Source organism: Dipodomys ordii, unplaced genomic scaffold (assembly GCF_000151885.1).
Source record: "Dipodomys ordii isolate 6190 unplaced genomic scaffold, Dord_2.0 Scaffold1, whole genome shotgun sequence".
Taxonomy (NCBI): Eukaryota; Metazoa; Chordata; class Mammalia; order Rodentia; family Heteromyidae; genus Dipodomys; species Dipodomys ordii.
The window spans coordinates 6,004,415-6,021,260 of NW_012267217.1; the positions used below are offsets into that span (position 1 = coordinate 6,004,415).

Genomic DNA, 16,846 nt, shown 5'->3' on the forward strand with positions numbered 1-16,846 from the left:
CAGGAAAGACCTTGAGACTCCTATCTCCAATAAACCACCAGAAAACCAGAAGTGGCGCTGTAGCTCAAGTGGTAGAGCGCTCGCCTTGAGCTGAATAGCTGAGGGACAGCGCCCAGGCCCAGAGTTCAAGCCCCATGACCGACAAAAAAAAATTTACTTAGGTGGAAGAGGAGGTATACCAAGCACCTGTCTTTCTAAAATGGTTTACCTTTCAATTTTCTACATTCAAGCATGCTTTGGGATGTTTTATAAATGGGTTAGAGTGAAACTTTAAGCAATACAACTTATTTCGTATTTTTTTTCTTTTCGGTCAGTCATGGGGCTCGAACTCAGGGCCTGTACACCTTCCTCAAGCTTTTGTACTCTAGTGCTCCACCACTTTGAGCCATGGTGCCACTTCTGGTGGTTAATTGGAGATAAGTCTCATGGACTTCCCTGCCTGGACTGGCTTAGAATCTCAATCCTCAGATCTCAGGCTCCTGAGTAGCTGGGAATACAGGCAAGAGCCACCAGTGCCTAGCTTTGTTGCTTTCTCATATTTTATTATATGCCGGTTTGTAAAAGCCATCTTCCTCTGATTCAGTATAAAGCAATAGTGAAGCTTGAACTCTGAGATCAAGCCCTTAGGTCTTGACTTCAGTGATAACTTCTTTGTGCCTTTGTTTCTTCATCTATAAGATGGAGATACTAATGGTATCGACCTCACTGGGTAGCTTTGAGTTTAAAGCACAAAGAGCAGAACACATTCTAAGCATTCTGCTAATGTTCCCTATCATCCTAGCCGTGCTTTGTGTTCTCCTGTTGAAATCCTTCATTTGAATTGGCTAAAACCATTTCAAGTCCAGGGTTTTCTCCTTTTATTTTTTTTCAGTATATGTCCTCTCTCTAGCCTTGAAAGAATGCCCTGCCCCCATCCCCCTTTTTTTTTGGGGGGGGGTCCCGTCGTGGGGCCTGAACTCTGGGCCTGGATGCTGTCCCTCAGCTCTTCAGTTCAAGGCTAGCGCTCTATCACTTGAGCCACAGCACCACTTCCGGCTTTTTTCTTTTTGCTTATGTGGTGCTGAGGAATCGAACCCAGGGCCTCAGGGACGCAAGGCAAGCGTTCTACCACTGAGCCACCTTCCCAGCCCTCCCACCCCCTTTTTTTAAACTCCTATAGGAACTCCAGTTTCAGTGAAGAGCATCTCATCACTTGGTCTCTTATCACTCACTGGCTGTTTACAGTGAACCTTCATTTCTTTCATGGCAGCCAATGTAGTACATTCTATTTCAGTAGAGCTGTTTCTAGCTGTTGACTTTTCGAGCCTCTCTGGATATAGTTCTAGTTGAACTGGCTATCTCAGGCAAATCTGTTATGCAGCTTGAACTCATGATTCACTCATTTGTTCTCGCTCAATCTCATTATGACCAGCTGGTGCCCGCTATGTCTCTTCAGACGTGAGTTCACTACTCTAAATGGTTTAACCTTCTGGTGAAGAGAAGGGACTGCCAGTGTTTCCTCTTTTCCAGTGCATGTGTGTATTTACTTGAGAATTTGGGAACAGAGTAACAATTACCTCATGCATTTTTTTTTTCTAAGACTAGATCGAACTCAGTATCTGCCCTTGTTGCTCACTGGTTGGTACTCTGCCACCTGAGTCATCCATCCAGTAACAACCGTAGTTGTTACTGAGGCTTATTGGAGGACTCTTGTATAAGAGTATGTTGTTTGACTAGCACATTTCCATCCTTAAGAACAAGTCCAGCTTTTGAAGCAGAAAGTCAGGTCACGTGCATCTCAGGACATCCCATGCCTTCTAAACAGGGACCATGGCTAAGGACAGGTAAAGTAGAAATCTCCAGAAGTGTATTGAGCACAGTTCTGTTCACAAGCACATACACTTCAGGGTGCCTTAGTAAGAAGGACCAGCTAACATTGTCAAGAAGTGCAGAGCACTCTCACCTTTCCCTATGTGCAAGCTGCCTGACAGCATCAAAGGCAGGCCCGTCTTTCCCTTCCCCCTATCCTTCACAGAAATGTCCGTGGCCCCACCCTGAGAACTGTATTGAAAGTAATACTTTCGAATTCCATTCTCTGGGACTCAGAGGAAAGAACTCTGTGTGTGTGTGTGTGTGTGTGTGTGTGTGTGTGTGAGTGTGTGAGTGTTTGTGTGAGTGTGTGTGTGTGTGAGTGTGTGTGTGTGTGTGTGTGAGTGCTGGTACTAGGCCTTGCTCGCTCTCGCAGCTTTTTCACTGAAGGCTGGCATGAGAGCACATCAGCCATACCTCCGCTCCCTGTTTTTTTGTTGATTATTTGGAGACAATTGACTTTCCTGCCCAGGTTAGTTTTGAATCATGATCCTCAGATCTCAGCCTCCTGAATAGCTAGGATGACACATGAGAGCCACCAACAGCACATACAGTTTTAATGATTTGCCAGACTCTTTGATGTCCAGAAGCATTTAAACCCGGAACTTGATTAAATGTGTTTAGGAGTAAGGAATTCAATTGCTGTTATCTGAAAACTCACAATCAATTGTAGTAAGAATTCAGTAACCAATTAAAAATTAACTAAGTTTATGAAATGAAGCCTTAAGAATAGCTAGCTAGATTCACTCATTGATGTTTAGCAAACATTTCTCAAATTCCAACAGTAGAGGTACAAAATGACCTGGCACCTTTCCTGTCACCATATTGGACTTAGCCATAGACTTAGCACAGTCAAACCCCAAGTTAATGGTTGCTATTCATCTACTGTGCCTGTTAACTCTGTAGTTACGCTGTGAGAGGGGCACCGTGGGACACTGTGCAAGCGCAGTCCTGTGTGGTGCTGCTGTGTCTTCTCATCTGGATGTCTTCTTGAAGATCTCTGTCTGTCGTCCTCTCTTGCATTGGCCCCGGTGACCTCTTACTTTTTGGCAAAGAGATCAAGTAGTCATGAAAGACATCTCCTGAAAATGTCTTTGCTATTCCAAAGAGGGAACAAAAGGCAAAATTTCCCCCTTGGAATAGCATTTCAAAACCAGCTTTCCTGGTTACATGTTTTTAAGTTACCTTTATTGTACAGATAACTTTAGATAGTTGTTCTCCATAATATTTTTGAAATAGTTTGACTTTAGGATGAAGAAAATCAGGGAATGAAGTCTGGTATTATTAAGGTCATCTACTTGTCTTGATTTTGATGTGAAGGCAAGATTCCTGCTGAGGTAATTTCATGACACTATTTCACCAACACTTCTGTTTCTTTACCCAATGTTTATGTAATAGTGGATGTATTGTGCCAGGCCATTGTGTCATTAGTTCCTTTAAAGCCGTTTAGTAGTTAATTGGTTTTGATGTCAATTTTTTTAAATTTTCTTGGTAAACATGAATGAATCACAATTACATAGCTAAAATCAACCAAGGAGAAAACAGTGCATAGACTTCTACATGTTAATGTACAGAAAGTACTATACAAAAATGTTCTTATTACAGAATAATGTTAATTTCAAGGTAGCAGCAGCGTGTTTATTTTTCTGCCTATTCTAGGACTTGAACTCATAGTCTAAGCTTTTTTGCTAAAGGCTAGCACTCTACCACTTGAACCACAGCTCCATTTCTAGCTGTTTTGTTTTTGTTTTTGTTTTTTTGGTAATTAATTAGAGATAAGAGTCTCACAGACTCTCCTGCTCAGATTGGCTTTGAACTGTTAACCTCAGCTCTCAGCCTCCTGAGTAGCTAGAATTACAGGAGTGAGCCACTGGCACCCAGCCCTACCTGTCCTTAAAAACAAACAAAAACCAAGATGTTAAACATCATACAACATAATAAACGACAAAATTTTTAAGGTCCCTGTGTCCAAATCCATTTTTATTTCCATGACTGTTTACTTAGGAAATGACTTTCTGTTGTGCAGTTATGACACACAGTCTTATTCACATGGATCATATACAGAGCTGTAGTGTACTTTGTCAGGGGTGACTAAAAGCTGCTCTTTCATAGGATAGACTAGTCACACTGTTTTGACTCTTTTCACAATAAACTCCAATCCATACAAACTGGGTTGATTATGTAGAAAACCACAAATCCACGTTGATTGATACAAAAGTTGGAAAAAAGTTACTTAGCCACATTTCAGCCTTGCATAACCTATGTTCTTCCACTGGAGGGTAGATCCTGCATATAACTGCAACATGGGAAGGTAAACAATATTTATAATTAATCTTACCTAGTATAAAGCTTTGGTTACCTAGTGTGATATTTGGAGAAGCAAAACAACATGTTGAGAATGTAAAAAGCAGACATTCTAAAGGAAATACTCAAAAACAGTTTATTGGAATAATGCAATAGTATAGTATTACAAGCAGTCTTATGTGTCCACCACTTAGGACAAAATTGGTGTTTGAAACTCTGGGATGAATGTTTACTGAGTTGCTATCAGATTTTGTAAGTAACGACTCAGCAAACAGCAGCTTATGAACAAAGCAACTCAGTGCTTTTGTAAAGTTTTATTTGTTTGCATACTGTCTATAGCTATTTCTGTGATTCAATTTCAGAGTTGATTAAACACAGTATAAAACCCTATAGAGTTTTAACTGAAATAAATAAAATTGCCGAAATAAACTATTTACTAAATAAACTCACTCACTCTGTAGGAAAAAAATCACCAATCCTTAAGCTAAGTTGAAATGTCATCTATTTTAAATCAATAAATGAGACGGACTTTATGTACTACTAATAAAAAACATGCCAGCTGAATTATTAAAAGCCATCAATTGCAAGAAGCATCCACATTTTTAGAAATGCTAAAATGTGAAAAATGCGTATGAGAATTGATAAATTATAGATATGAACTACTTGTATCCACATCGATAAATCTCAGCTGTTTTGGAAGTGGCACTGTAGCTCAAGTGGTAGAGCGCTAGCCTTGAGCTGAAGAGCTGAGGGACAGAGCTCAGACCCAGAGTTCAAGGCCCACTACCGACCAAAAAAAAAAAAAAATCTCAGCTGTTTAATATTCAAAGGTAGAATAGCTTGCTAGAGTAATTTTAACAGCATAATGTTATTTGTCTTCTCCTGTTTGGCTAGCACTGAACTACTTGAGCCACAGCTCCAGTCCAGCTTTTTTGCTGGTTAATTTCAGATAGAATCTTTCAGATTTTTCTGCCTAGGCTGGCTTAGAACTGTGACTGTCAGATTTCATCTTCCTGAGTACCTAGAATTTCAGGTGTGAACCACCAGCACTCAGCTATTTTTAAACCTATGATATTAAGAATTCCTATGAATGCAGATTATATATAGATAACCTAAATGAATTGGTGAGCTAAATAAAACGGATGGTAGAACTATTACATGGAAGAGGGAAAAGGAAGACATGGGAAATTGATCTTATTTGTAATGTTCAGCTAAAAGATACATTATGAAGAAAAACTAATTTTAGCTTAGAAATATAATCATAAGGAAATTACAAATATGTCAAAATGTAAGAAACTTAATTTTTAAAAGTATCGAAACAAAAACTGAAATGTGTCAAAATATTAATACTGGTAAGATTTTATGGTAGAAATTTGAGTGATTACTTTTTTATCACAGTTCACAATAACTCTAAAGAACTTCATGGGTAAGTAAGAAAAGATGAGTCATACTTTCTGTCTCAATCAAAAGAGATTAAGGTTTGAAAAAAGGTACATGCTAATCAATTACCTGACATTGCAAACTAATCCTGTTTTTCTACTGGAGCATTAAGATTAAACAACATGCAAGTCAGGACCAAACTTTATAGTTCAAACATTTTTCATAATAGTAGTACAGCTAATCTTTAAATACAGTGCACTTTATTCCTGACCACAAGAAACCACCACCTAGGAAAGTTAAATGTCAGGTGCATTTTATTGCACAGAAATAGCTTGCTATGAGTCATGTTTTTGAGCTACTCGTGCCATTTCTTTCAGCCTGACCTCACTTGTTTTGAAATGCGCACTGTGATTCTGCACAATTTTATGTTACTGCATGAAATGCAGACACTCTTCAATAGATGTATTTTGTCATTTGTCTAGAGCAGGACTTTCTAAAATATTCTCTGTAAGGGGTATTCAGAAGTCCAAGACTGTGAGGTGTTCATTTACTACCATAGGATTTTTTGTCTTCCTGACTAGGAAACTTATTTACTTAGCATTGTTTTCACTTAGTTTAAGTTTCGGTTTGATTTGGTTTGATTTAGGTTTTTGAGACAGTGTCTCACGGTGATCCCCAGGCTGGCCTGGAGCTTGCTCACAATCTTCCTGCCTCAGCCTCCAGAGTGTGAGGATCATCAGAAATAAATATGTCATTTTCAGAAAAATGATGGACCTGGAAAAAAAAATATGTTAAGTGAAGTAAGTCAGGCTCAGAGAAAGGACTTTTCACTTATATGTGAACGTTTAATCTAAATTATAACTGTGTAAACATATACAATGTTGTAAGCATATATACACAAACATAGTTAACTGAAGTATGGTATATGCAGGGAAGGATTCCAGTGGTATAACTCCTGTGAACAACGGACTGTTTAACAAAATGAAAACCAGGAAGCTATAATGTGTGCTGTTGGGGTAGGGGGACCAAGGGGGAGCAAACCAATGGAAAAAGGAAGGTTGGCAAATGTAGACATAATATTCAGTATACAGATGTGAAAATGGAGCTAGGTAAATTGAGCGGATGGATAGAGTTGGGAGAGATGGGGGAAATGATGAAAGGGAGACATGGATCAAGATGCACTGTACTCATAGATTGATGGGTTGAATGGAAACCCCTTTGTACAATTGCTTAAGGATAATGAAATTTTTTTTAAAAAAATCTTTTTAAAAAGAAGAAAAGAGAAAAGAAGATACGTCCAAGGAGGTGGTGGCAGGGAACGTGGACACGAGGATCATGTGGCTATGGGGTTTGCCACCCCATCATGAGACCCAATTCTAAGCTAGACTAGAGAGAGAGTGACAATGAGAGAGGGAGAGAGAGGGGGGAAGGGAGAAGAGAGAGAGGAAAGAGATTGGGAGGGGAAGAGGGAGAGGGAGGGAGGGAGAAAAGAAAGCTAGAAGACAGGAGAGGAGAGAGGGAGAAGGAGGGAGAAAAGAGAGAAGACAGGGAGAGGAGAGGAGAGAGAGGGAGAGAGAGAGAGAGATGTGCTTCTTACACCATGACTCCATTTTTCTGTTTTCCAGTTCAATTTCACCATTTAGTATCGAGAGCACAAGGCGCCAGAGACGTTCCGAATCCCCCGACTCCAGGAAACGGCGCATCCACAGATGTGATTTTGAGGGATGCAACAAAGTGTACACAAAAAGCTCTCACCTGAAGGCTCATCGGAGGACACACACAGGTACAGCGCCACGGGCCCCTCACCTCCGTGTCAGTGGGAGCCCCATAGGGCTCTGCCATAAGTGTGCTGTTGTACTGCTTTATACTGCTATCTGTCTTGAATCAGTTTCTTTCCTCTGGACAGAATGCATTTTTACAAGCCAGGTGCTGGTGGCTCATGCCTGTAAGATCTCATGGACAAAGAGAGACTGTTGAGTGCTGGGATCAATCCAGAGCTTTTCATGCTCTTTACTATGTCTTTATCCCAGATCCTAGACACTGTTTTTAAGTCAACCTCTTTATCATGAAGGCAAAGAATGCATGTGATTCACAGTTTCCATCCCATCGGGAGATTGTGATTACAATCATACAGGAAGTGTGGACTGTTCTTGTTACTGACTTTCTATGGAGTCATTTCTGCTATATGAGTGATCTGTCTTCTGTGAATCATCATATATTTTGAGTTCTTCTTGTTCTAGAACACATTTTTGCTTCATTTTCACACAGACACTTCTATTCATCTTATCCCAGAGAAAGGCAGTGAGAGAAAGAAAGGAATTATTTAGTTATTTTTATTTTATTTTTTGGTAGGTCATGGGGCTTGAACTTTGGGCCTGAGCTCTTCAGCTCACGGTGAGCACTCTGCCACTTGAACCACAGTGCCACACTTCCAGTTTTCTGAGTGGTTTATTGGAGATAAGAGTCTCACAGACTTTCCTCCCTGGGCTGGCTTTGAACCGCAATCCTCAGATCTCAGCCTCCTGAGTAGCTAGGAGCCAACAGCACCCAGCAGAAAGGATTTTTAATCAGGCACTATTAAAGGATTTAACTCCATGACACTGAAAGATTGCATCTTATGGTTTTTAACTTAGGCTGTGAGAGGAGATGTGATACCATTTATGTAACACAATGAAAAGCATTATGCACCCTGAATGCCGAAGGCCAATTAACTAGCTTAGCTTTATTAATAAAACGCAGTCACAGAGTTGAAGGGTCACGATGGACTTTATATATGGCAGAGTCAAGTCTGCTTCCTACTGGAAGTATGCCTGGCTGGTCATCTCACAGAGAAGAGTCGCTGTGTACTTCCTCACACACTCAGCCCTATTTCCTATTGTTGGGTTTTGATTTTCACAACAGCCTAGTAGATGCAGCTGGTAGGATCCTGTCTCCTCCAGCATGGCTCCTGGCTCATTTTCTCACCATTCCAGACTTCACATAACATCTTACTCCTCTGCAAGACATGCTGGGTAACATTCCAGGGCAGAGACATGGTGTCTTTACAGTATACAGTTTCCTCTTTGGCTCTCGGAACCTTCTGGATGAATGTGATGCCTTCAGAGCTCACCTTGAACTTCTCCATCACTGCCCCTCGTGTTCCTCACCACGCTGTCCTGAACTCCTCATTTCTCCAAAGCAGACACCGCCCGTCCTCTCATCCTGTCTGTGCGGATAGCTCAGCTCATCCCTGGGTCCTTGTACGTCTTCATGCCACAGGAAGGGAAGGTGTCTCATTTGTGGACTTCTCTGTTACATGCAAAACATTGTCACTTCTTTTGGCTCTGTTATCTGAATTAAGAATTGCTGCTGGCTAGATGTAGCTCGTCCCTTGTACCTATAATCACCATCTTTCAGCCCAAACATGCACGGTTGTATTGTAGGTGGAGCTACTCCTGCAGCGATGGCTTCCCTGGGGAGCAGCGTATAGACTCACGCTGGCTGGCTACAGGACAGAATCTTCATTCTGGTGTCATTATCTTCAGGTTGCATAAAACCTTTCCACTCTGGGAACTATTGTATACACATGGTATTGATCAGGACCCATCATTCTAATCAGCCAAAACCCCTCGCCACCCATCCTGTTAGCTTTCTTCTTCAGCTTTCCCATCTTTGCCAACTTAATTGATGGATGTATTGGCTAGGACCGTTCAAGGAAAATGCCCTGAGACAGAAAGACCCTAGAGAACTCATCCAGGTGGGTCATCATTCTGTAAGTAATAGCTTAGAACCACATCAGGGTGCTACCTCCAACCCAAATTTGTGTATCTTACAGCCATCCACTTAGCAGACAGAAATAGTTGGCTCTGTAGATCTGAGGTTTTCCAACTGTGTAGACGCAACCAATCTTGGATTGAAAATATTAAAAAATGAAAACTTTCATCTGTACTGAATATCCATAAATCTTTGTTGTCTTGACATTCTGTAATGATATAGTGGCTATTTATGTGTCATTTCCATTGTCTTAGATGTTATATCTGGAAGGGTACCCGGCATATTCAGGAAGATGCCTGTTAGCCATATGTAAATCTGTTTTATATGAGTCTTGACCATCTAGCAAGTATTATATCTGAGGTAGCATGGAATTCCTCTCCAATCCCAAGAGATGACTCTAATCTATTGGCATAGACTCCTGAGCTATCAAGTAACTTTTTTTGGGGGGGGATATTTTAAGAAAAGGTCTTGATCTACATCCCAGGATGACCTTGAACTTATCTCTGTAGTTCAAGTTGGCTTCAAATTTGTGATCCTCCAACCTCAGCTTCCCATGTGTTGGGATTATAGGCAGGCATACACCACTACACTTGGCTCAACTATCCATTTTTAATATAAATGAAGAATGAGACAAGGGGTGCCAGTGACTCATACAATCCTATCTACTCAGGAGGCTGAGGTCTAAGGATACACCTGCCCAGGCAGACAAATTCAGAATACTTTTTTATCTAAAATCAACCAGCAGAAAGCTAGATGTAGAGACATGTTCCAGTGGTATAATGCAGTGAAAAAGCCAGCCAAGAGTTTGAGGTCTTAGTTTCAGCCCCAGTACCTGAACAACAAAAACAAAAAGAATAGAGGGAGGGAAGGAGAGCGGGAGGAAGGAAGGAAGGAGGGAGGAAAGGAAGGAAGGAAGGAAGGAAATTTGATTAATTTCCTCAGACTGGTTCAAAGTGAGCCATGTTGGCTTCTGATTTATGATTATACAAAAGGTTTCATAAGGTAGTGTTCAAAATGAAATCAAAGCTAGTTGTATAGAAATTCAGGTTGGGTTACATGCTTTTAATAAATATCTTCTTAACCTTAACTCTGCTTTTGGCATATTGAGTAAGTTATTGCGTATGACCAGTAATAATGAATGTGGAGTGGGGTTATAACTGACTTATGAAAGGGCAGAAAACAAGTCCATGAGACTCTTAACTCCAATAAACCACTAGAAAACTAGAAGTGGCTTTGTGGCACAAAGTCGAAGAGCACTAGCTTTGAGTGAAAAAGATGGGAGATAGCGCCCTGGCCTTGAGTTCAAGCCCCATGTCTGACTCTCCCTAAAAAAGATACATCTCAGCAGCCACTTAAATGGCAGATGTCATATGGTGTCACCAGTGTAATTTCAGTGACTCTTCTACATGATTGATAGTGTGTAGTATGTTTAAATTAATAAGCAGAGTATCTAGAGCAATGTAGTCAGTCAAATCTGTGCTCTGAATAAGTAGCACTCTAGATTTCCCTCATTTTAAGGGTTGTATTAAATATTACATGATTTACACTTGCCCTCCAGATAAATAAAGCTGGTTGTATAGAAATTCAGGTTGGGTTACATGCTTTTAATAAATATCTTCTTAACCTTAACTCTGCTTTAGGCATATTGAGTAAGTTATTGTGTGACCAGAAATAATGAATGTAGAGTTGGGGTTATAACTGATGACTTACGAAAGGGAGGGGAGTGAGCTTAGAATTAAAAAAATAAAAATTCTCAAAAATAATGTTTAGAGAAACTTGTAAAAGTGCACCACAGGAACACTCAGGCACCAGTGATTCCTATAGCCACTAGATGGCGCACGAGACCCAGATGTTGAGTGTGAAGAGAGAAAAGGGAGCTCTCCTGGTGTGTGTGACACCATATGAAATGGAACGTGACTGTCGGTGTTCTGCAGACTTTGGCAGTTTCATGATGAAGGAAACAGATAAAGTTAAGCTTTAAAAAACGGTTTAAAAAAAACTGTGCATGTACCCTGTAAAAATATTCCATTTCAACTGAATCTGGAAATGTTTTATGCTCTTAAATTAATATCAAATCTTCTTATCTGTGGTGCTCTATAGCCAATACGCTTTAGTGTTCATTTTAATTACTGTAAAAACTGTAAACCTGTAATTTTTAAAAATTGCACCAATGGCTCCTGTCTGTAATCCTGAGTTCTCAGGAGGCTGCACTCTAAGGATCACGGTTCAAAGCCAGCATGGGTAGGAAAGTCCAGGAGACTCTTATATAAAATTAAACACCAAAAACCCAGTAGAGCACTAGCCTTTAGTTTAAGCCCTAGCATGCGTGCGTATACACACACACACACACACACACACACACACACACACACACAAAACCAGGAGATCATAGCTCATGCCTATAATCCTAGCTACTCAGGATCTGAGAATCTCGGTTCAAAGCCAGCCCAGGCAGAAAAGTCCCTGTGAGACTCTTATCTCCAATTAACCATTCAAAACCCAAAAGTGGTGCTGTGGCTCAAAGTGACAGAATGCTAGCCTTGTACAAAAAAGCTTAGGGACAGCACCCAGGCCCTGAGTTCAAGCCCCACAATTGACAAAGAAAAAAGAAAGAAAGAAAAGAGGTTTATTTTGGCTCACAGTTTTAATTCAAGGTTCAATGTCCTATCTGATGGGGTGCTTCTTGCTAGTAAAGTCCTGAAAGGGCTGGAGTGGGATGGGATATGGAGAGATGAGGGAAAGGACTAGACTGACTGGTCGGACCCACTTGGTAACTTACACATCCCATTAGCCCATTAATCCATCATGGTTGGATTAACCAATGAGGGTAGAGTTCTCTTGGATGTCCTGCTTCTTAAAGCCTCACAATGGGATTCAATTTCATCATGAATTTAGGAGGAATTTAGACACATGAAAGAGTGTGTGTGTGTGTGTGTGTGTGTGTGTGTGTGTTAATATTAGGGCTGAATCTCAGGGTCTAGGCACTACTCCTTAGCTTTTTCCACTCAAGGCTAGCACTCTAACACTTGAGCCATAGCTTCATTTCCAGTTTTTTGCTGGTCAGTTGGAGAAAAGAGTCTCATGAACCTTCTGCCCAGGGTGATTATAAATAAACCACAATCTTCAGATCTCAGCCTTCTGCGTATCTAGGATTACAGGCAGGATCCACTGGTGCCTGGCTTGACATGAGAGAATTATAACCAAAGTACAGCTTAAGTTTGAACTCAAGAATTAAGTGTTAGAAACTGACTCTCACTTCTAACTGGTAAACTTAGAGAAGCTACCTAACTTGTATGAATCTCAGGTTTTCTTTTTTAACTTTGAGCCAAGTCTTATAGAAAAATAAGTCTTATTACATAATTTTATATCTCAAATACAGTGACTAACATAGCATAGGGACTCAATAATTATTTGAATTAGAATTATATGCATATAGATATAGCTGTTGTTTTATGTTACTGTGACCCAAAGACTCAAAATTTTAAATCCAGACAATTTAGTAATTGTATGTGTGTGTGTGTTGTGTGTGTGTGTGAGAGAGAGAGATTTAGAGAGCGAGAGATTTAGAGAGAGAGAAAGAGAAATTTTAAATTTCCAGTACTGGGGTTTGAACTCAGGGTCTTATACTCTCATGCAGCACACTTGCCTATGGCTGGTGCTCTGCTGCTTGAGCCACAACCCCAGCAAAGCTTTTTGCTTGTTATTTTAGAGAGGAGTCTTGAAGCATTTTTCTACTTAGGCTGGCTTCAAATCTATCTGCCAGGTCTCTGAATAGCTAGGATTACAGGTGTGAGCCCCTGACCTTTGGTTTATAATTATATAGTCTCTTCAGTTGAGACTCTACTAAATCTAAAATTTATGCATTGCAGATGTTTGGAAGTAAAGCTAATTATTGTTTCATAAACCCATTTTGTCACCATAATACTAAATAATGTTTAGAGGATATATCTTTAATTCTTTCTAAAACATTGCCATATTCCACTTGAAAAGGGAGTCATTTATATTTATTTATTTATTAAGCATTATCTTGATCTCTATGGAATTTTTTTTAATTAAAAAGGCAGAAAAATGTATAGTTCCATCTTCAGTGAGCTCTTCAGTAAATACACTAGAAAAGACTCATCTATATGGTCACGACAAAGGACACCATTCCTCAGCCATACCTATAAATGAATCTCCAGATGTGTCTGGCGGAGAGGAACTTTTTCCCCCTGCCTGAAGTACCTCATTTTCTTCTTCCTTCCTAGTTCTTCAGTGGGTAAAGTTTAAAACACCTCAGTATCATCTTGTCTGTTCAGTTCTGTGACCAATCTCCTTTCCTGCGTGAGCAGACACCCCATGCTCCAGGACCCCCTCAGCTCTATACATTCTGTTACAGTAGTTTGATGGCAGAAAGGAAGGGTACCTGGGCAACACTGAAGCCATGGGAATATCAGATGTGGCAGCTGATTGCTATGAGTGTAGGGGTAAGGAAGGCTTTGGAGATGTCTAGTGTGTGTGGTTAGGAGTAAAGAATGCTATTCACAAACACAGATAGATCACAGGTGGAAAGATCTGCCATGTCCCAAGCGTGGTGCTCAGCTGAGCTTTCCACACTTACATTACCTACGTAAATCCCTGGAAGGAGGTGGGGCTAGAGCACCTGACTATGTCTGGATGTTGGAAAAGCAGTAAAGCTGGGACTGAGGCCCTGGTTTCTCTAGGCCCTGTGCCATTGTTATCATACCCAGGCTCAGACAAGCTTGCTAATAGTCTGCCTAACTCATCTCTTTGCCACGGACAGATTGCTATGCCCATCTGCATGGCAGCACTGATGTAACATTTCCCTTTCAGATACACTGAAGTAATGAGATAGCCAGAGAGTTTAATAGTCTTATGTTTAAGGCTTTTCACTAATATGAACTCCAGCCTATTAAAAATTTACCTGTTAGAAAGCCAGTGAAGAAGTGTGAATCAAAGGCATTCATCATTAACTAAGATTAAATGACGCTTGCTCGGTGCATAGTCCTGTGCATATTAATGGAGTAATATAAAGATAAAGACAGTCTGGTGTGGGAGACAGCCTCATGTGCTGTGAACAGCACATGGGAGAGGCAGGAGGTTGCTTAACCTGGGGATGCTGCCACAGTGGCAACTGAGGAAGGAATTGGGCCTGTCTGGAGTGATATGCATGGTATCTCCTAAGTAAACACATTAGCGTACCCCCTCACACTAAGACATTCTTTCACTTGTTCTGACTCTCGATTAGTAATGACAAGCTATGGATATGTTACAAGAATTGCTCTTATTTTCATTAATGGGGGAAGGGAGAGTTCCTTAAACCTATCAGAGAATTACTAATTACTAAACATGTTGGGCCTAAGATGTACAATGAATAGTCTGAGTACAAGTAACTGTGTTGTATATGTAGGATTCAATTTTGATTCATTGTTGTTATGAAAGTTTTACTCTATTGAACGAAGTTTCCCTAAATTTAGAAAAATACATTACTAAATGAATTTGTGGGTTTGGATTCTATTGATGTTAGCAAATAGATCATTGATGAATGGTAGAAAATTAAAAGTATTATGGTGTCTTGAGGGACCTCTTTCTGCTTTGGGATCTATTGTATCTACATATCCATCAAAGCCACGTGAAGAGAGTGAGGGGTGAGCTGTTCTAATTTAATGTTCTATCTGAGAAGAACTATATATTTATTGTTCGTCATCTTATCTGGAATGGCAAACTTAACTGCTATTACTAGGTTCTTTTCTTTTCTTTTAGTTTCTTTTCTTTTTCCTGGTTGTGGGGCTTGAACTCTGGACCTGGGTGTTATCCCTCAGGTCTTCGGCTCAAGGCTGGCACTCTACCACTTGAGCCACAGAGCCACTTCCAGTTTTCTGGTGATTTTTTGGAGATAGGGGTAGCTAGGATTACAGGCATGAGCCACTGACACCTGGCTGACCTTTCTATTTTTAATGGAATTACTAAATAAAGATAACAAGGAACTATATTAGTAGGTAATATAGTCACCACTAAAGAATATGTAAAATGTTTATTCATAATGCTCAATGTTAATTCAACTAAAAGGCTTCGTAACTAAGAATTCAAAGAATTACAAAGTAAATGTATTGCCTTAAGGATGAAAATAAACAGTGATAGAGCATTTGCCTCTTGTGCTAAAAGCCTTAGATTTGATCACAGCATCACACACACCACACACACACACACACACACACACACACACATGCAAACAAACACACACACTTAAACACACATTAAAATTGTGTTCATATGAGCAACAAAATACAAGACTAAATTATGTTGCTAACCTTAAAAGATTTTTTTTTAGATGGGGTTTCATTTTTTTGTAGAAATAAGCTGTATGCGTAGCACTAGCTTAAATGAGACTCTCAAATTTCTTTTTCTTTTCCAAAGTATGTATTCTAATTCATTAGACTAGAAAAGATCATAGAATGAATAGAATGTGAGCAATTCACTCTGTGTCTCACAAAGTAGATTACTTTTTGTTGCCTCTTTGTTCTATTTTTAAAAGGAAAGGAAGTATTTGAGTTACAGTGGTTTCCATTCAGTTAATCAACAAGTATTTATTAGTACAAAGCACTGAGCTGGGCCCTGGGGATACAGTGGGGAAGGGGACTTTAGGCCATTTTCAGTGGGAGGCAGAAAATAAACAGGAGGGGCTAAAACATAATACAGGAAAACAAAGCCATAAAACTAAGGAAAGGTAGACCACCCCTGTGGAAATAAACTAGAGAGGTTAGCTGAACAAGTATTCCATGTGCAGAGCTGGCAAAAGGAATGATCCAACTGGGGCAATGAAGGAATACTAATTCTCCTTCTAGACTGAAGAGTCTTAGAAACTTGTCCAGCTGGAGAGATGAATAAATCCTCCACATTGCACTCACAGCAGATCAGAAGATCGGGTCTTATTTACATGGTAAATCATAAACAAGTTTGGACATATCTCTGGTCTTTGGAGCAAAATGGAGTTGTAGATTCTTTGGGATCTTTCTTTTGTAAGCTATAGTGGATGTCATGGGACCCAAGGAGAAACTTGAGTTGGTGAGAAGAAAAAGGCAAGATCTTGGGACAGGTAAAAGGTAGAGTCTCAGCAAAAAGAACTGAAGGAAAAAATAAGCAGATGTAAAGGAAGGAAATGAGTGTTGTCATCACATGGAAATAGAAATTCAGGACAGCCAAATAAAAGAATGAAGTTTATACTGCTAGTATGTTTATGGTAGGATATTTTAGGATCTAGGTTGTGTAGTAGCCATGCTGTTTTGTAAGTTGGAACTCAAGTTTGTAAGTTTGTAATTTGGAACTCAGTCGGCTTGTCCAGTTTTAACCAGATATTCTGGTTTATTAAAGCAATGATTTGAAATGTGGAGTGGAGTTGTGGTTAAGTAAGACACATATTAACTAAATGACTTGGTGAAGTAGAGTTATTGCAACTGAGCCAATGGGAAGATGTCAAAGTTACATGGGTTAATGTCCTAAAGCTCTTAAAAGACAAGTAAGGTACATGGAAAGCATTGTATGTTTCACAGAATAATACTTT

At 39.9% G+C, this 16,846-nt stretch overlaps 1 protein-coding gene across 1 annotated transcript in view; it reads left to right on the forward strand.

Moving 5' to 3' along the window:
* Klf12 (Kruppel-like factor 12) overlaps positions 1-16,846 on the forward strand; it is a 179,773-nt gene that overhangs the window by 155,315 nt on the left and 7,612 nt on the right. Inside the window, exon 5 of the mRNA XM_013010447.1 lies at positions 7,158-7,315. Coding sequence (XP_012865901.1) covers positions 7,158-7,315 — 158 coding nt within the window. The remainder of the gene's footprint in view (positions 1-7,157; positions 7,316-16,846) is intronic.